Consider the following 19,924-nt stretch of genomic DNA (forward strand, 5'->3'; position numbering starts at 1 on the left):
CAAAGTATTAACCTGTGCAGGATAATAAAGGTACAATATAAAGTTCGGTTATTATTGTAATAAAAAGCTTGAAGCATTTATAGCTTCCAACAATTAGGATTCAATTTTTTTTCTAACTAATATTCAGTTCAAGTTTGAAAATTCTTGTAAACTAAAATGTTTTGCATAGGTTTTAGCGGTAATTAAGATTTCATTTTTTTATGTTAATTATTACTACTTATATTTTACAAGTATTTTCTTATTGGTTAAACTAAAAAGTGAACCGTTAACCAAAAATCGCTAAATCGAAATCGATAAGAAAATATTTTATTAATTGATTATCAGTTCTTCATATTTAAAAATTAAAAATTGATAAATCAAATTAATAATATGTAAAATCGAATCAAACAGACCGATGCACACCCTAACTTTGAGCATCGATTAAATTTTGTGTTAAATTAAAATATCCAAACAAAAAAAAAAGGAAATATTTGTTTATTTAATATTACTATTCTCTTTCTCTTTCTCTCAACTTCCATGAAAATCTTCCATTAAAATTCTCTGTAACAATTCTCTTTCCATCTTCATTTCTCCTTTATTAAACTTTTTTCTCACCGGAATATTAAATTAAATTAACATAAAATATATAATCTGCTTTCGGAGCTCCGCCGATTTTGTTGTTTTTCCGGCGATCGTGATGTTGTCACTGCAAACCGATCCCCGGAAATATAATCAACAGCATCAGCAACAGCAGCTGTTGATTTCTAGGGTTCCGCCGTATGATGGCAGTGTTGCTATCGGGGATCAGCGGATCGATTCCGCATTATCTTCTGCCAATATCAATGAAGGTTAGCAATTTATTTTTTTTGAATTTTTTGTTGCTGCGAATTTAGTCGAGCTGCACGAAATCTCGATCGAACACTAGTTATAAAGAAAAGTGTGAATTAGTCAATAACACTTGGTATTTTTTTTTGAAGTTTTGTGCAATTTTTTGTTGCCGTGGATTTAGTCGAGAAGCTGGCCCGAATAGTAGTTATAAAGAAAAATATGAATTAGTCAATAACACTTAGTATTTTTTTCATTTTTGTGCAATTTTTTGTTTTGTGGATTTAGTCGAGGTGCGCTGAAGATGGCTCCAACACCAGTTATAAAGAAAAATATGAATTAGTTATTATCAATAACACTTAGTATTTTTTTTTCATTTTTATGCAACTTTTTGTTGCCGTCGATTTAGTTGAGCTGCAAGAAAGCTAGCTCGGACATCAGTTATCAAATTCTTTTCTTTTTTTTTTGCGTTTTATGTAATTTTTTGTTCTCGTGGATTTAGTCGAGATGCTTGTAAGCTAGCTCGGACACTAGTTATCAAAAAAAAAAAAAGAAAAAAAATGAATTAATCAATAATTTATTTTTTGTTTATGTGTGTAATATTTTTATTTATACTTACTTTAATATGAGAACGATTGATTTTTTTGTTTTTTGGTTTTGGAGAATGAATTTTAGTCAGTGATTTATGTTTTGTGTTGTTTATATATGTGTATGTAATTGATACTTACTTTAATATGAGAAGGATTGAATAGTTGTAATTTTTTTTTTGTTTTGAGGAAATGAATTTTAGTTCATAATTTATGTTTTGAGTTGTTTATGGAGTACGTATATTTTATTGATACTCACTTTAATATGAGAAAGATTGAATTTTGTTATTTTTTAAAATCATTAATGTTAATTTAGGGGGCATTTGACAATGAAAATGGCTGAGTGTCTGAAAAAAATAGTTTTTGTTTTCAAAGTGAAGAAGAATGATATTTGGAAATTGGAGTTTGTGTTTGGTCATGAATATCAATGGGAGTTGTTTTTGAATTTTTTCTGTGTAACTTGGAGTGAAAAAGGTGAAGACAGTTGAATTCCGGAACTTTTATGGCCAAATGTGTTTTCTGGAGTTAGACTAATAAATTTTTTTATGGCCAACTGCCGCTAAATTGAGACAGATACATGTTTGATGTATATGTGTATGTATTTTATTGTCACTTTAATACGAGAAAGATTGAATTTTTGTCATTTTTTTTTCTTCAAAAATTTTAAGAGATTTTTAAACATGAGAATTGATCGCATTTGGGCATGAAAAATGTGAGTATTTGAAAAAAGTAGTTTTTTTTTTTTTTGAAAGTGACAAATGATGTTTGAAAATTGGAGTTCATGTTTGTCCGTGAATACCAATTGGAGTTGTTTTTGATTTGTGAGTAATTTGGGGTGCAAAAAGTGAACACTGTTGAATTCCGTAAATTTATGTCCAAATGTGTTTTCTTGAGTTCTGTTGAAAAACGTAAAAAATTTCATGGACGAAGGCCCTTAAATTGACACAGATACATGTTCTATGTATATGTGGATTTGTAAAGAAAGAAGCTATGAATTTGTTGGCAATTAGATGTTCTCTGTTTAAACTTACAAATTGGTTATTTTCCACCTAATTAGTCATGTTTATTAGTTGAATGTAGTGATTTTTGTTGTCGTCTAATTGAAGTTGCTAATGCTCTCATGGCTCTCTTATACCATAGCTTAGTATCCCTTGGAATTAGTCGAGGTGCGTAAAAGATGGCATGGACACCGCGCTTATCCAACAAAAAATATTGCCTTGTTCTTTCCTGTTTGGGTTTTTGGTGGCCATCTTCAGTTAATTTTTTGGAGGAACAAATGAGAAGAATGGAATGGTTTATTAAAAAGAGCTTCTCCCTTTTATCAAATTGGTTTTTGATTGGCAGCAGAATTGTAGGTTAAAAAACTGATCCTGATCTGCTGAAACTTTATCAAATAAGAGATTTCTTTTTCACCCGGAAGCCGTGCGACTAATAACCTACCTCAAATTATTTCATCAATAGGTATACTCGCCATGTGTATATAAAATCTCTAGGAATCTATGTAGGTTAAGAGAACAAAATAGAAGTTAATGATCGGTCTAGAGGTGGTAATACATAATGCATGCCCAAGTGTGGATACGTATAAAGTCGAAGTGGTATAAATAAAGGTGAAGCTTCTGATTGATTGGTTAATACGCCACTTATTATCTATGATGATTTTGATAAATATCTAAGCACTTTGTCTAAGCTAGTGCACTAGACTATTAAAAACTGTTAGTAATTCTAAGAGGTAAGCATTAATGGTTTACCCTTCTGTTTGAAGTGTGTTACACCCGTTTAGCTTTGGCACTTCATAGATTGAAATACCGGTCTAGTAAATAGGGAAACAGAGTACATTTTGCAGTCGGATTGTATTATGTAAAATGCAATCTCTGCATCTTCGTAATACGTTATAATGACATTTCACTTACTTCATAAAAAAAGGATTATGTTTTGTTAAACCTTCTGAACTTCAAGTGCTGAATATTATAATCTATTACATGATAGATGATACCAAGAACCTAAAGGATGTGAGACTTTCTATGCTGCCAAAGAAAATGGAAATAGCATAATTCCGTTTAAGATAGGAAAAAGGATAGAGAAAAGTAAAGGGAGCTATTGATTTGTGGTCACATGAATTAAGAGACATTTAACCTAGCATCAATGGATGTATTCGAATAGCTAAGTATTGATATATCTTACTGATTATATTTTCTTGAGGTCATGCAGTCAGCTGTCAGCCAAATATTAGTAATTTTTCTATGAGATTATCTACTGAGGATTGCTATTACGATCAATTTCTGACATCTCTATTTTAATATGCCACAGTTGATGAGGACACTCTTTTAACTCTTGCTCATCAGAACTACAAAGCTGGGAACTATAAACAGGCACTAGAGCACAGCAAAGCAGTTTATGAGAGAAATCCAGGTCGCACTGATAATCTTCTTCTTTTTGGGGCTATATATTATCAGGTGGGCTTTCCTATGCTTACATATACCGTGATTTCTCTATCTTGCATTCTTTTATGAAATATCTTTTTTGTTATTTATTTTCGATGTGATTTGTGGATCTGAAGTAAAGCATGTTACCATTTCTTTGTTTTAGTTGCATGATTTTGATATGTGCATCGCAAAAAATGAAGAAGCCCTAAGGATTGACCCACATTTTGCTGAGTGCTATGGAAATATGGCTAATGCTTGGAAGGTATGGTTGTACTAACTCATCCAGAAGCTGCTGCTTCTGGTTTTGAAATTGGGCACTGATAAAGTCCTACTGGTGCAGGAAAAAGGCAATATTGATGTTGCAATACGCTATTATTTAATCGCAATTGAGGTTTGTAAACTTATTATGCCTTACTGTAGCAAGAGCTTTTACTTCTGCTCTAGGTTTATCACAAAACCTTGGAGCTTATTGCATTCTCTTAATGTCCTTTTAGTCTGCTGTATCCGTATGTTCATTATCTTTGATTAACTAAAACCTTTTTAAGCGGTCAAGCTTTCTCCTATAAGATATTTATAGTTAACCAGGTCTATGCAGGGTAATATGACCTTAATTTTTGTAAAAGTAAAATATGACTTTAAATTTTCTGGTTGCAGCTCCGTCCCAATTTTGCGGATGCATGGTCAAATTTAGCTAGTGCATACATGAGGAAAGGAAGGATGAATGAGGCAGCCCAATGTTGCCGTCAGGCTCTAGCATTAAATCCGCGTTTGGTACTAAAAAAGTTTTATCTTTCTAAATTTTAGCTATGTGCTTCTTTCAATTGTACTTTCTTTACTGATTTTATTCTTTTATTTTAGGTGGATGCGCACAGCAATCTCGGCAATCTGATGAAAGCACAAGGGTTAGTCCAAGAGGTACGGAAGAGACGATTCGGAACCACTTTGTGCTCTAATATATTGGTGATGTGAGATTGGCTATTCATGTCCATGTATGCCTTTGGGATGGTTAGGGGTAGGGGCAAATTCTTCAAGACGCTCATATTGTGCCCATTGTACCTGTGTGCATCATATGTGGTCCCACCTTATTGTTTTATTCCAGACATCCACTCACTTTGTGCAGCTTGAAAATTCTCCGTGATTATTTATTGACTATTGAGGTATCTATGTTGATTCTCCCACATCGGTTGTGGATGGGTGTTTGCTCACCTTATATGATTTTAGGCAATCCTCCCCTCATGAGCTAGTTTCTGGGGTTGAGTTAGGCCAAAGATCCATTTCTTATAAGTTACTATGCTTTTGAGTTTCTTTTTCCCCTTTTTTCTTAATAGCCGTTTCTTTTCACCTTTGATCATTTCTATTTTCCGTTTGGGTAGGCATACAATTGTTATGTTGAAGCACTGCGAATACAGCCTGCATTTGCCATAGCATGGTCCAATCTTGCTGGCCTTTTTATGGAGGCGGGCGATCTTAACAGGGCTTTGCAGTACTACAAGGTATGAGTGAGGTGTACTTGAAATTTACTGATCAAGTGTAGGATGTGTTTTGAATCTAAATGCAATCATGTTTGATGCCCTTTTTGTGGTTTAATCCCCTCCAGGAAGCGGTCAAGCTTAAACCGACCTTCTCAGATGCATATCTGAATCTAGGAAATGTATACAAGGTAAGCCGTCATGCATTGTGCTAATTGCGTCTGGTGGCTCCACATGCCTAGACGAGGATATGGAGAAATACAAGCATCTTCTTTGCATTTTCCAGGCTTTGGGAATGCCCCAGGAGGCCATAGCGTGTTATCAGCGTGCACTCCAAGTACGACCAGACTATGCCATGGCTTTTGGTGAGGCCCTTTTTCTGTCATGCCTTAAATTCAGTGTGTGACAAAATATAAATCTGCCTGTCTCCTATGAGTCTGTTTAATAGCATTTATATACTTAGAGATGTTTGTGTATGGGATTTATTACAATATGAAGACACCATTTTTCATCCTCAGTGTGACTTGGCCACCCTAATAACCGAACACCTGAATCTCCTTTCTGCAGGCAACTTAGCTAGTGTGTACTATGAACAAGGAAATATGGAAATGGCAATATTTCACTACAGGAGAGCTATTACATGTGATACTGAATTCTTAGAGGCATATAACAATCTGGTTGGCACTTTCTTTCATCTCGTAGTTCATAAATCTCCATCTTAAATATACATTTGTTTCCATAGTAATACTATATTTTCTCCCAAAAAATTCTTATAGGGTAATGCTCTGAAAGATGCTGGTAGAGTGGAGGAAGCAATTAATTGCTATCGCGTAAGCTGTATTCTCTTGTTTGCTTGACGTGTCCTTTCTTTGATGTTGCTTTTGTGCTGTTTTCTTAACTCTTCTGACAATGCATGCAGCAATGCCTCTCTCTTCAACCTAATCATCCGCAAGCACTTACTAATTTGGGAAACATTTATATGGAGTGGTAAGGTTTACTTAGTCACAAAGATTCTCTTCTTCACTCTTTCAATCAAGTGCTTTTCAAGCGTTGTTTTCCTTTTCTCTAGGAACATGATGAGTGCCGCTGCACAATGTTATAAAGCAACTTTAGCTGTGACATCAGGGCTCTCAGCTCCTTTTAACAATCTAGCGATAATATACAAGCAACAGGTAATAATTTAAACATTACTTCTGAAGAATGCTTAATTTTGGAGGCAGTAAAGTGTTTTCTGGACATCTATATACAACATTTAAGATAGCCCTCTGTCAGGTTTTTAACTAACATGAATGTTTTCTTCTTATGTGATGTAATTTCAGGGTAATTATGCAGAAGCCATATCTTGCTATAACGAGGTACTACGTATTGACCCCATTGCAGCAGACGGGCTGGTCAACAGGGGTAACACATACAAAGAGATCGGTAGGGTTAATGAAGCTGTACAAGATTACATGCGAGCTATTGCCATTAGACCTACCATGGCAGAGGCTCATGCAAATTTGGCTTCAGCTTACAAGGACAGGTATGTCGTAGGTTTACAAGCTTCAAATGGCTGACAGTCCCATTTGTTTGTGTTCCTACGTGTCCACTCTACTTGTTCATAATGTTTTGGTTAATTGTGTAGTGGCAATGTTGAAGCAGCTATAAAAAGCTATAGACAAGCTTTGATGCTACGTCCTGACTTCCCCGAAGCAACTTGTAATCTTCTCCACACGCTACAAGTACGTTCACCCCGATAATTTCCACTGTTTTTTTTAGGTCATAGGTTTATCTGAGCTCATGAACAATAGTGTCTAGCTACTGAGAATTTTATAAACTTGCTTATGTATTGTCTAGAAGCATGAGGTAAAATAACTTGCATAATGAACTGTACTTGTGCAGTTCATTAGTATTTGACTACTTTGCAAGCATAGGCACACAATTCATGTTATGCTCAGTTTGCTTAATTTTGATCTTAAGCTTCTTATTAGTGCTACTGTATTTACCTTGCATTATTTACCGCTGTTGCCAATCACCTTTTTTGCAAATAAATTTTAAATTTGTCAAGAAAGTAAAAAGGGCAGCCCGGTGCACTAAAGCTACCGCTATGCGCGGTGTCCGGGGAAGGGCCCCACCACAAGGGTGTATTGTTCGCAGCCTTACCTTGCATTTCTGCCAGAGGCTGTTTCCAAGGCTTGAACCCGTGACCTCCTGGTCACATGGCAACAACATGGCAACAACTTTACCAGTTACTCCAGGGCTCCCCTTCAAATTTGTCAAGAAAGTGAGACTAAAAAAGCATGTGCTTCACCTAGAACATATGATTGGTTTCATCAAATAATAAGTGCTTTCTAGGTTGGTGTGGGTCTTTTAGTCTTAAATTTGTAGCTTATCTCTTGCATACTTACTTTTCTCTTTAAATTTCATTATCTGCAGTGTGTGTGTGATTGGGATAACCGGGAGAAGATGTTTATTGAAGTTGAGGGGATACTTAGAAGACAAATTAAGGTATCACTGCTACGTTGTCGAACTGATACATGTTTGCTTTGTAGGATGTTTTTTCATCCTCTAATACTGATTCATTTCCCTTGATTTTGTGCCCTGCCTCGTTAGATGTCCATTATCCCAAGCGTTCAGCCTTTCCATGCAATTGCTTACCCTCTTGATCCAAAGCTCACTCTAGATATCAGGTGAGAAATTTTCTTTTGGATTAATCACAAAGATGATGTGAGGTTGAAACTGACCTTTTCTTTTGCTTGTACAGTCGCAAGTATGCCCTGCACTGCTCTGTGATAGCAGCTCGCTACTCGCTTCCTCCTTTCACCCATCCACCGGCGCTGCCAATAAAGGGAGGTGGCAGGATCGGCAGGCTGAGGGTTGGGTAAGTTCCATAAGTTGATAAATACTTCCATGATTTTCTCTGAGGTTCAAATATGCTGTAAGCTTTTTATAAATATTTCTACTTACTAGTAAGTTTTTTAAATGTGTAGATATGTGAGTAGTGATTTCGGCAACCACCCACTATCACATCTAATGGGTTCAGTATTTGGGATGCATGACAAAGAGAATGTTGAGGTTAATTTATTACTTTTCCTAATCTTTTGCACCGATCATGACTTCGTCTCTTAGTCATGCTAAATCTGCAAGTACTTCTTTCCCTAGGTGTTCTGCTATGCCTTAAGTCCAAATGATGGTACAGAGTGGAGGATTCGCACCCATACAGAAGCTGAGCATTTTACTGACGTATCGTCCTTGACATCTGATGTGATAGCAAGGATGATTAATGAGGATCAAATACAGATACTTATCAATCTCAATGGTTATACCAAGGTACAAATTGGACTCGATCCAGATCAATCCTAATTGGATTTTATATTTGTTTTGTTAGTGTAATTTGTGTGCGCCAATCCATGCCGGGAGTCCAAATGCTAGGCCCATTAACATAAAGAAAAGAAATGGAAGGGCAAAAGTAGCTGCCTTTATTGGAAATAATCCGCAATAAACAAATACGTAAATCAATGATTTCTGTTCCATCGTAGTTTAGCTTAGTTGTGGACGTGAATGCAAAATCGGATGCTACCAATGAGAATTTGGTTAGCCATGACCTTCCGTTTGATGATTTGAACAATTTGCTTCCAACGAATATTTTTTGGTGATTGCCAGCACTCCCTTATTGCTGAAGAATACAACTTTACCTTTGTAAAAAAAAAAAAAATTATAAGGAGATCGCCTAACTAAACTGCAAACCTGTGAACAGGTCTCTTGAGGTGCACATTCATTGGCGTATATTCTATATTTGTTGTATTAAGCAGAAAAATGTGTGTTACATCTTTCATCCTTTTGAAGATGCTGATTAATGTGCACATGTTTTTCTTTGCCTTCCATCCTAAGATATGTTTTTTGGATGACTTTGTTTATTTAGTGTTATCATCTTTGGCTTCGGAATTATGTGTTGCAGGGGGCAAGAAACGAGATATTTGCCATGCAGCCAGCTCCAATCCAGGTTTCGTACATGGGGTTCCCTGGAACCACGGGGGCAACGTACATAGATTATTTGGTCACGGATGAGGTAATTTGCTAGCTAGTGACACCTTTGATATTGTATTTGTCGTTAACCTTATCTTTTTATGTAATCCTTTTGAGTATAATTTTCCTGTATGCAGTTTGTTTCACCTATGAAGTACGCACATATTTACTCGGAGAAGCTTGTGCATCTTCCTCATTGTTATTTTGTCAACGATTATAAGCAAGTAAGTTTCCCTTGATATTTCAGAGCTTTTTTGTGACTCTTATTTTGTTAAATCTATCAATCAATTGTGCCTCAATCCCAAATTTTAGTTGGAGGTGACTATATGTATTAATTCATCTTTCCACTCCATAGGTCATCTTTATCCAATATTAGATGATTTAGTTATTTATTTATTTGATCATGAATAACCATCTTATTGTTTCAAAGAGCTTTTACATCTATGTTGAAATCTTCTGGATTTGTTATATTTTTCACTGCTGATGGGTCTCCTGCTGCTGTTTTTTGGTAGAAAAACTGTGATGTGCTAGATTCAAACAGTCAACCGAAGCGCTCAGATTATGGGCTGCCCGAGGATAAATTCATCTTTGCATGTTTTAATCAGCTTTACAAGATGGATCCTGAAATTTTTATTACATGGTAGTTACTTGGACTGATTTAAATTGGTCAATAAACTTCACAAGCACTTGCTATAGAATTTGATTAATTGGTATGTGCAGGTGCAATATCCTTAAGCGTGTACCAAACAGTGCTCTTTGGCTTCTCAGATTTCCAGCCTCAGGGGAGATGAGGCTCCGAGCACGTAAGTATTTTAGTCCACACCATGCATTTCTCTAGTCTTTTCTTGTGAGACTATTGAATTTTCACATAGTCTATTGGTTTATGAAAAGTCTCCCTAATTCAACTCACTTATTACAGATGCTGCTGCACAAGGCCTGCAACCAGATCAAATTATCTTCACAGATGTTGCAATGAAACAAGAGCACATCAGGCGCAGCTCCTTGGCTGATCTTTTCCTTGACACGTAAGAAGATTAAGAACATTTGACGTCTTGTCTTTTGAGATTCTAATTCCATTCATCTCATGTTCTTGAATTCTTTTTTTCACTTGTAGGCCACTGTGCAATGCACATACCACAGGAACAGATATTCTTTGGGCTGGTCTACCAATGATAACCCTTCCGCTTGAGAAAATGGCTACTAGAGTTGCTGGTTCCCTTTGTCTGGCCACAGGACTTGGGGATGAGATGATTGTCAGCAGGTACGTGTTCCTGACTTGCTGTCGTTTGTATGACCCAAACATATCCATGCAACGCGGGCAGATGATGAGCACCTAAATTTAGATGGTTAATGGCAGACTAAAGAATGACTGAACTGTGCAATAAGGTCACCTTAACACAATGTTCCCTGAAAAGTAGTCATATCTCCTTGATATGTATTTTTCTCCGAAGTGTCTGTTTCTTGATAATTTTGAAGGATGACCCAATTTGGTGACCTTTTGGAACCTGCTTCCTCGTTCAGTTGATATTGTGCACTGAATCCGTAGTGCTTCTTGTTTCTTTGTTTGAAATAAAGATGGTCATATACCCAAGGGTGTGGCTTAGTGGTCAATGAGGTGTGTTAAGCACCATGAAGTCTCAGGTTCAAATTCTCAGCAGAGACGAAGCACTAGGTGATTTCTACCCATCTGTTCTAGCCTTGTTGGACAGAGATACCTGTTGTTGGTGGGAGGTGGTAGTTATCCCGTGGAATTAGTCGAGGTGCACACAAGCTGATGCGGACACCACAGTTATAAAAAAAGAAAGGAAAATAAATAAAGATGGTCATGCAAGTTGAGAGTTCATAATTTTGTTCTGCTTGTGAAAAAATGCCATTCGAATATCTCCATATCCTAATTTTGAACCAGATAGAGTTACAGGCTTTTAAGGATACGTTGACTTTCATGTTGATTTGATCAGAGAAAAGGGTGGTCTTTTTCACTCTTCTTTCCCTTGATTCTATTCCTTTTAGGTTCACTGAATTTGGTTTACTTTACGTTTTGCAGTATGAAGGAATACGAGGAGAAAGCGGTGTCATTGGCACTAAATCGTCCAAAGCTTCAAGATCTCACCAATAGACTCAAGGCTGTGCGAATGAGCTGTCCTTTATTTGATACAACACGCTGGGTGAGTAATCAAACACACCAGATTTACTTAAACTGAATAACCTTGCTATGTTGCTCGGGCTCTCCAAAAATTCAGCGTACGATCTGAAATGAGTAGCATTGGATAACACAGCCTTCTTGATTCTAGTGCTTCGACTGAAACATGAAATACCCAATTCTTTCTTGCATTTTCAGGTGAGGAATCTGGAGCGTTCTTACTTTAAGATGTGGAATCTCTACTGCTCTGGCCAGCATCCTCAGCCCTTCAAAGTTACCGAGAATGACTCAGAATTTCCTTTTGACCGCTAAATGTAGGGAAGGAAGAGAACAGGATTGTACATAAAACCGAGAGGAACATAAATTCCTATTTATATAGAAGTATATAAAACACTGCATTTATGTGCTTGTTGAAATGTGATCTCGATTCATGGTACTGGAAACTCTCGATGAAAGTTTATTAACTCTGGTGCAGGCGATTGCCTCTCGTCCAATGTCTGGTTCAGTTTGAATGTGAAGATGCACAAGAGAGAAACTGGAGGGATAAGGGTGTTGGATTGCTGTAAAGTTATTGTAAGGATATGTGAATCATTGTCCAAAAGTATTTTTCCAATCAAGTAAATTTTGGAGGTTTGGCCAAATAGGTTATTTATTATTCACAGCAATGTTATAAGAACTTGCACAGTGCTTCGACATGTTACATAAAAATAGTTGATCATCGAGGATTCATATCATATGGTGTCTCCCAAGGTTTTGCTGACAGTATAGCATTATTAATGGAACATTACTAGCAAATTCTTGAGTTTAATCAAGTCTACCAATTTTTTTTGAATATGAAAAATCAACTCAAGAGATATTTATTTACTTCTTGAAGATATTAGTATATTAATATTTTATAAAGTGCACAGATAATGGAAGAAGCAAATTAACAAAAATTGCACTAGCATTATTAGGAAAAAAACTCAGCTCTTCTAAAATCGTATATATAGTATGACTTATAGAAAGACAAAAATAGGATAAGACAAAAATAGGATAATTCAAAAGATACTAATACTCCCTCCGATTCAAAATAGTTAGCCCTAAAAAGTATTTCGATGTAAAGTTTTCGCTATGTGTAGGATCCAGAAAAGGGTTCCACCGAAAGGGTGTATTGTACACAACTTTACCATACATTTCTGTCATAGGCTATTTTCAAGGCTTAAACCCGTGATTGACTTGGTTTAACTTGGCCCCGTAAACGCATTTTTCTGGACGTGCATTCTCAAAGTTGGAGTGTTTACGTGGCCAACTTAAACCAAATTGAGGTATCTATATGTGCATTCTTTAGTTGAGGCTATGCATTTTTGTCTTTGTTATTAGAGCAATCATGTTTGATATACATTCTTTTTGGGGTTTAATCCTCTTTAGGAAACAATCACATTAAAACCAAACTGCTCAGTTGCTTATCTTGGCATGGGAGATGTATTCAAGGTAAGTCCTCTTGCATTGTGCTACTAGCAGTGGGGATTTCAGTTTAAAAGCTCAAACATATAAAAATAGTAAGAATTTAAAGTAATTTAACTTTGTATACAGTAGTATTATCTTGTTGCTAGCGGTGTCTCATGTGTTTGTTATACTGTTATCGGTTATAAGCCGGGGGTTTATTGGAAACAGCCTCTCTACTTCACTTAAGGTAGTGGTATGGTCTGCGTACACTCTATCCTCCCCAGACCCCACTGTGTGGGAATACACTGGGTATGTTGTTGCTGTTGTAACTTAACTTTGTATACTATATGGTACACGGAAGGGGAGCCTTGGAGTAACTGGTTAAGTTGCTGCCATATGATCAGGAGGCCACGGGTTCAAGCCTTGGAAACAGCCTCCGACAGAAATGCAAGGTAAGGCTGTGTACAATACACCCTTGTGGTGGGGCCCTTCCTCGGACCCTTTGCATAGTGGGAGCTTTAGTGCAGCTGGCTGCCCTTTTATACTATATGGTACACAATATGAGCGTAATTTTAAAACGAAGGAAATTTGGATGAACCCCCTTGCGCCGTCCTAGCTTGGTTCATGCCTGCAAGTACTTAAACGAGAATAGAAATGTAAGAATATTCTTTGCATTTTCCAGGAATTGGGAATGCCGCAGAAGGCCATAGTGTGTTACCAGCGCGCAATCCAAGCACAACCAGACTATGCAATGGCTTTTGGTGAGTCCCATATGAAAATGAACTTTCTATATGGTTGTGGTCAATCCTCACCTCTTGAGCGATCTTTGCAGCCCATTTGGCTGATGTATACTACGAGCAAGGAAATCTGGAAATGACAATACGTAATTACAGGAGAGCTATTGCCCGTGATGCTGAATTCTTTCCGGAGAATTACAACCTGGTACTTAGTTCATAAACTTCCTATCTTATACTTACATTTTCTTTTCTATGTCGATTTCATATGCTCTCCGGAATTGTTGCTTACAGATTAATGCTCTAAAAGAAGCTGGCAAAGTGCAGGAAGCAATTGATTGCTGTCATGTAAGTTTGTATTGTCTGGTCATATTCTTTAATTTCTTTGTTTTTTATCCCTCTGTCCTTACTTTTATGACACTTTTCACCCTTAGAGAGTCAATTTGACTAATCATAGAAGCTTCAACTGGACTAGATCAACTAAGTATTTTAAGACTAAAGTTAAGATGTTAAAAAATTCTATGATAATTTATGTAAGTTGCTATTCTTTTCATGTCAAATATGACGAGAAAGCACATTTTAAAATGTCGGTAACATAGTTTGAATCTCGAGAAGCAAAAAGTGACCACACAAATTGGCATGCAACAATGCCTTTTTGATGTTGCAATTCTTCTCATGTCAATATGACAAGAAAGTACATTTTAAAATGTCGGCCACATAGTTTGATTCTCGAGAAGCAAAAAGTGCAGCATAAATTGGCATGCAACAATGCCTTTATGATGTTGCAACTCTTCTCATGCCAATATGAGAAGCAAAAAGTGCAGCATAAATTGGCATGCAACAATGCCTTTATGGTGTTGCAACTCTTCTCATGCCAATATGATGAAAAGATACATTTCAAAATATTTGTCACATAGTTTGAATCTCAAGAAGTGAAAAGTGACCGCACAAATTGACATGCAACAATGCCCCTATCTAATGTTTTCTCAATCTTTCCGGTCGATGCATGCAGGCATTCCTCTCTCTTCAGCCAGACAATCCATAAATACTATCCAATCTGGGATCCATTTATATGGAGCAGTAAGATTTTGATTCGTCGTAACAATTCTCTTCTTAACTATATATTTCAATCTAGAATTTTCAGAAGTTACTATTCGTATTGTCTAGGAACATGATGAGTACAGCTGCACAATGTTTTAAAGCGAGTTTATCTGTCACAACAGATTTCTCATCTCCTTTTAGATATCTCACTGTAATATACATGCAACAGGTAATGCTTAATTTGAAAATCAGCGCCATTTCTTGATCCGGCTTTTCACAACGACATGAATGTTTTCTTCTTTTGTGAATGTTACTTTCAGAGATGTTATGCACAAGCCATATCATGCTATAATGAGGTACTCAGAATTGACCCCGTGGATACTGATGCACTGGTCGAAAGGGGTAATGCATACATAGAGATTGATAGAGTTGATGAAGCTATGCAAGACTATACGCGAGCTATTGCCATTAGTCCAACCATGGCTGAGGCTCATATGTTTTTGGCAAATGCTTACATTATGAGGTATTGTCGTTAAGGTTTACAAGATTCATGTCTAATTAATGATCCATTTTATACGTAGCGCAAATATCATCAAAAACATGAAAAATAACTTGCCCGATATTGCCAATATTTTGTGTAGTGACGACGTTGAATCAGCTATAAAAAGCTATAGACAAGCTTTGATGATATGTCCTGACTTCCCTAAAGCAACTTGTAATCTCTTCCACGCATTACAGGTACATTAACCCACCCCTTTATAGGAATCAGTGGCGGAGCTAGGTTTTTTGACAAGGGTGTTCAGAATTCATGTCATGCGCTTTTTGCTTAGTTCTAATTTTAAGTTTCTTGGTAGTATTTTTCGTATTTTTGCTAGTCTTGCTTACCAGTTCGTTGCCAAGTGCATCTTGTGCGTGAGTACATGCGAGTGCGTAGTTAATTTTTCCGTTTCAATTTTGCTGTATGCAGAGTGTCTGTGATTGGGATAACCGAGAGGAGATGTTTATTGAAGTTGAAGGAATTCTAAGAAGAGAGGTTGAGGTATTACATCTATTAGTAGACCATTACATGATGGCTTTTCAACAATGACCTAACAACTCGGTTCACGATCAAATATTTATAGATATTTTGTGGATTTCTTAATACATAGTTAAGGTCCCAGACTTAAGCTACTGGTTTCATTTGAATTCGTAGGCGAGCCTCTTGATCCGCCCCAGCTTTGTTGGCTATATTTTCATCGCTATAATACTGATTACTATATTTTCTTTGATATTGTGCCCAATCTCATTCATCTTTAGATGTCCTTTATCCCGAGGGTTGAGCCTCTCCAAGCACTTGCATACCCTCTTGATCCAATGCTTTCTCAATATATCAGGTGAGGACTTTTATATTGGACCAATCACAAGAATTTAATGATGTGAGGTCGAGATACTGACTGTTTATTTTGCTTGTACAGTCTCAAGTATGCCGAGTACTTCTCTGTGATAGCGGCTCGCTACTCACTTTCTCTGTTCACCCATCCACCACCGCTGCCAATAAAGGGTGGTGATAGGAAAGACAGACTGAGGGTTGGGTAAGTTTCTCTATACTACCTTCGTCTCAATTTATTACATTCTTTCCCTTGTAGTCAGTCGCAAAGTGAATGACCTAGTAACAATTCAACATTAAACTTCTCTATGGCTTGTTTAGTCCACAAGTTTCAAAAGTCTTCCCGTTCATTCTTAAACACCATCACATAAATTGGGACAAAGTAAGTAATATTTATGGGTTACTTTGGTTGATATCTGGCGTAGGCTCTTCATGAAATTTTCCTGCTGATAGTATGTCTTAATGTCGCTAGATATGTGAGCAGTGATTTTAGAGACCACTCGCTATCTCATCTGATGGGTTCAGTTTTTTGGATGCATGACAGAAGGAATGTTGAGGTTTGGACATTTTGTTCCCTTTTCTCTTCGATCTTTGGTACCGCAGGTTGCTTTTGTTCTTGTTCATGCTAAGTCTGCAAGTACTTCTCCTAGGTGTTCTGCTACGCTCTATGTCCAAATGACGGTTCAGAGTTTAGGATCTGCATCCAGTCTGAGGCGGAGCATTTTATTGATGTGTCGTCCTTGACATTTGATGCGACAGCAAGGAGGATTAATGAGGATCGAATGCAAGTTCTTGTAGATCTTAATGGTTATACTAAGGTACTGGTTGAACTTCATCCGTATCAATCCTAATTCGGTTACTTTGTGTTTTGCTTGTATTGTTGTTTTCCTATCCAAAGACAATCATGCTCGGAAATTATACGCTATTACTCTCTGTGAGGATTTGATTAGTATTACAAATAATTGCCTAACTATACTGCAAGCCTGTGAAAAGTTCTCATGAGGTGCACGTTTGCTTCTCTATATTCTGCATACTGTGGTTCTGCATTTATTGTTTTATATTATAAGAAGTATTGCACGTTTTACCTCTTCGAATTTGCTGTTTCATATCCACTTGCTTCAATTTTCCTTCTGTGCTCAAAGATTTTTGTGGATGACTTTGTTTATCTAACATTAATCGGGGGGGGGGGGGGGGAGACCTGGTACATTTGCCATGCAGCCAGCTCCAATCCAGGTTTCGTACTTGGGGTTCCCTGGGACCATGGGGGCACCGTACATACATTATTTGATTACAGATGAGGTAATTTTCTAGCAAATGACACCTTCGATGTTATATTTGCTGTTAAACTTTGTCTCTATGGGGTCCTTTTGTGTGTAATTTCCCTGCTTGCAGTTTGTTTCGCCTTTGAAGTACACACATTTTTACTCAGAGAAGCTTGTGCATCTCCCTCATTGCTATTTTGTCCACGACTATAAGCAAGTAAGTTTGCTTATATCTATGCTGAACTATTCTAGATGTTGTTCGATGCTGATGAGTCTGTTGCTGTTCTTTGTAGAAAAACCGTGATGTGCTATATCCGTACTGTCAGCCGAAGCGTTCTGATTATGGTCTGCCTGAGGATAAATTCTTATTTGCATGTTTTAATCATCTTAGCAAGATGGATCCCGAGATTTTTATGACATGGTAGTTACTAGGACTGATTTAAATTGGTCAACCGCACAAGCACTTGCTATAGAACTTGTTGAATTGGTGGTATGTTGCAGGTGCAATATCCTTTAGCGTGTACCAAATAGTGCGCTTTGGCTTCTCAGATTTCCACCTGCAGCGGAGAAGAGGCTCCGCGCATGTAAGTGTTTTATTCCACTCCGTGCATTTTTCTGATCTTCTCTTGTGTGACTTGTTGGTTTATGAGAATCCTCGCTAAGTCACCTCGCTTATACAGAGGCTGCTGCACAAGGCGTGCGACCAGACCAGATTATTTTCACAGATTTGGCAATGAAACAAGAGCACATCTGGCGCAGCTCCTTGGCTGATCTTTTCCTGGACACGTAAGAAGATTAAGACGACCATTCATCATCTTGTCTTGTCAAGAATCTAGTTCCATTCACTTCCATGTTGTTGGATTTCGTTTAATTTTTCCACTTGTAGGCCACTGTAGAATGCACATACCACAGGGACAGATGTTCTTTGGGCTGGTCTACCAATGGTAACCCTTCCCCTTGAGAAAATGGCTACTAGAGTTGCTGGTTCCCTGTGTTTGGCCACAGGACTTGGGGATGACATGATTGTCAGCAGGTATGACCAACAACAACATACCCCGTATAATCCCACTAGCAGGCTTTGGGGTCGAGGACAAGTATTTTATGACCGATATCTTTATATCGTCCAGAATATTTGTTTACTTTACATTTTGCAGTATGAAGGAATATGAGGAGAAGGCAGTGTCATTGGCACTAAATCGTCCAAAGCTCCAACATCTCACCAATAGACTTAAGGCTGTGCGAATGAGCTGCCCTTTGTTCAATACAGCACGCTGGGTGAGTAATCAGATGCCTCAAATTTACTTTACTGAACGCGACCTTCTAGTTGTGTTGCTCGGACTCATTTTCAAGGATGCCTAATTCTTGGGTGCGCGTCACGTCAGATCCTTCAAAAAGTAATGCATTCTTGGAGACACTAAGCAACACAACATTGTTGATTCTGGTGTGTTTCGAGTGTTACATGGAAAGCTCATTCTTTCTCCTATCGTTGCATTTTCAGGCGAGGAACCTGGAGCGCGCTTACTTTAAGATGTGGAATCTCCATTGCTCCGGCCAGCATCCTCAGCACTTCAAAGTTACTGAGAATGACTCTGAATTTCCTTTTGACCGTTAAATCGCTATCTATTTTTGTTGTATAGGTAACTGCATTTTGGTGTTTTCATGAATGACTAAGAATTTCATCTCGATGAAAGTATGTTTGGTTGCGTGTCATGATATTTTTAGCTGATTTATGCAGGCTTCAAGTGCCCCTAGTAATTCAACTCCATATGTTTGATCTTTTACTTTTGTTTAAATTTTTGATTTGTTCTTGAAGTTCTCCTATTATTCGGGAGGACTCTTTGTTACATAGATCTTTTAAGTCTATTTTTCAATTAAATGGTCCATAAGTTTTTTATTTAGGGAGATGACCCATTTTTGAGACGGATCTATTATATGTCCGACGGATATATAAATAGATTGATTATCAATCTGATAGATCTATTATCTGTCCGACGAATATATAGACAGATCGATTATCAATCCGACAGATTTATTATCTGTCCGACAAATGAGAAAATAAAAGTAGGTCATTTTGCTAACTGAAAACTTGAAGCGGGTAGACCAATTTGCTGATTGGAAACTTGCAGAGGCTTAATAGCCAGATTTTCTCCTATTGTTCGGAAAGCTTATGTGGGCGTATATAGCCTTGGACTTTCACATTCCAATAGTGGGAATTATCGACGTTTGGAGTGTGATTTTCGTAAGGTTGTATCAATAGTATCATAGTCGCTCATCACCCTCTATGCCATCGTACCTTAGATGGAGATGCTGGTATGAAAGTGTTCAGTTGGGATTAGCAATGTCTAGGACACAACCATACATATTGGCCTATATGGGAGTCTATTAGCTATGGCCTTAGGTCATCTTTCTACTCAAGCCAACTACGGGGCTTTTAATTTCGTTTTATCTAGTCTGTATGCAAAAAAAAAAAAATATGAGCATAAAAAAGGACTGCGTTACGCCAAGGGTATCGAGGTTGATTGATTGTCTATCTAGGTGAGTATCGAACATGATCTCTTTCTATCGCTTGTGAAAGCATTCCTTCCAAATAAAATATTTCGAGGCCCAATCGTCGTCCAGCTCCCACATTGGAAGAATCCGCCGGGTCTTCCGATATCAATAGGTTGAT

General features: G+C 37.4%; 1 protein-coding gene and 1 pseudogene across 1 annotated transcript; both read left to right on the forward strand.

The window, feature by feature from the left end:
* The first annotated feature begins 454 nt into the window (after nucleotides 1-454).
* LOC107864394 (probable UDP-N-acetylglucosamine--peptide N-acetylglucosaminyltransferase SEC) lies at nucleotides 455-12,069 on the forward strand. The gene is made up of 28 exons (XM_047408886.1): nucleotides 455-827; nucleotides 3,699-3,844; nucleotides 3,978-4,076; nucleotides 4,155-4,205; nucleotides 4,469-4,585; nucleotides 4,673-4,729; nucleotides 5,188-5,307; nucleotides 5,412-5,474; nucleotides 5,570-5,648; nucleotides 5,851-5,960; nucleotides 6,060-6,113; nucleotides 6,203-6,270; nucleotides 6,353-6,455; nucleotides 6,603-6,805; nucleotides 6,908-7,004; nucleotides 7,699-7,770; nucleotides 7,876-7,952; nucleotides 8,027-8,143; nucleotides 8,253-8,337; nucleotides 8,425-8,592; nucleotides 9,221-9,331; nucleotides 9,426-9,512; nucleotides 9,801-9,928; nucleotides 10,009-10,091; nucleotides 10,208-10,313; nucleotides 10,403-10,549; nucleotides 11,333-11,453; nucleotides 11,627-12,069. The coding sequence occupies exons 1-28, from the start codon at nucleotides 677-679 to the stop codon at nucleotides 11,738-11,740; spliced, it is 2,934 nt and encodes a 977-aa protein (XP_047264842.1). The 5' UTR covers nucleotides 455-676; the 3' UTR covers nucleotides 11,741-12,069.
* LOC107865658 lies at nucleotides 11,859-19,003 on the forward strand (annotated as a pseudogene).
* Nucleotides 19,004-19,924: the final 921 nt, after the last annotated feature.

Source organism: Capsicum annuum, chromosome 3 (genome assembly GCF_002878395.1).
Source record: "Capsicum annuum cultivar UCD-10X-F1 chromosome 3, UCD10Xv1.1, whole genome shotgun sequence".
Taxonomy (NCBI): domain Eukaryota; kingdom Viridiplantae; phylum Streptophyta; class Magnoliopsida; order Solanales; family Solanaceae; genus Capsicum; species Capsicum annuum.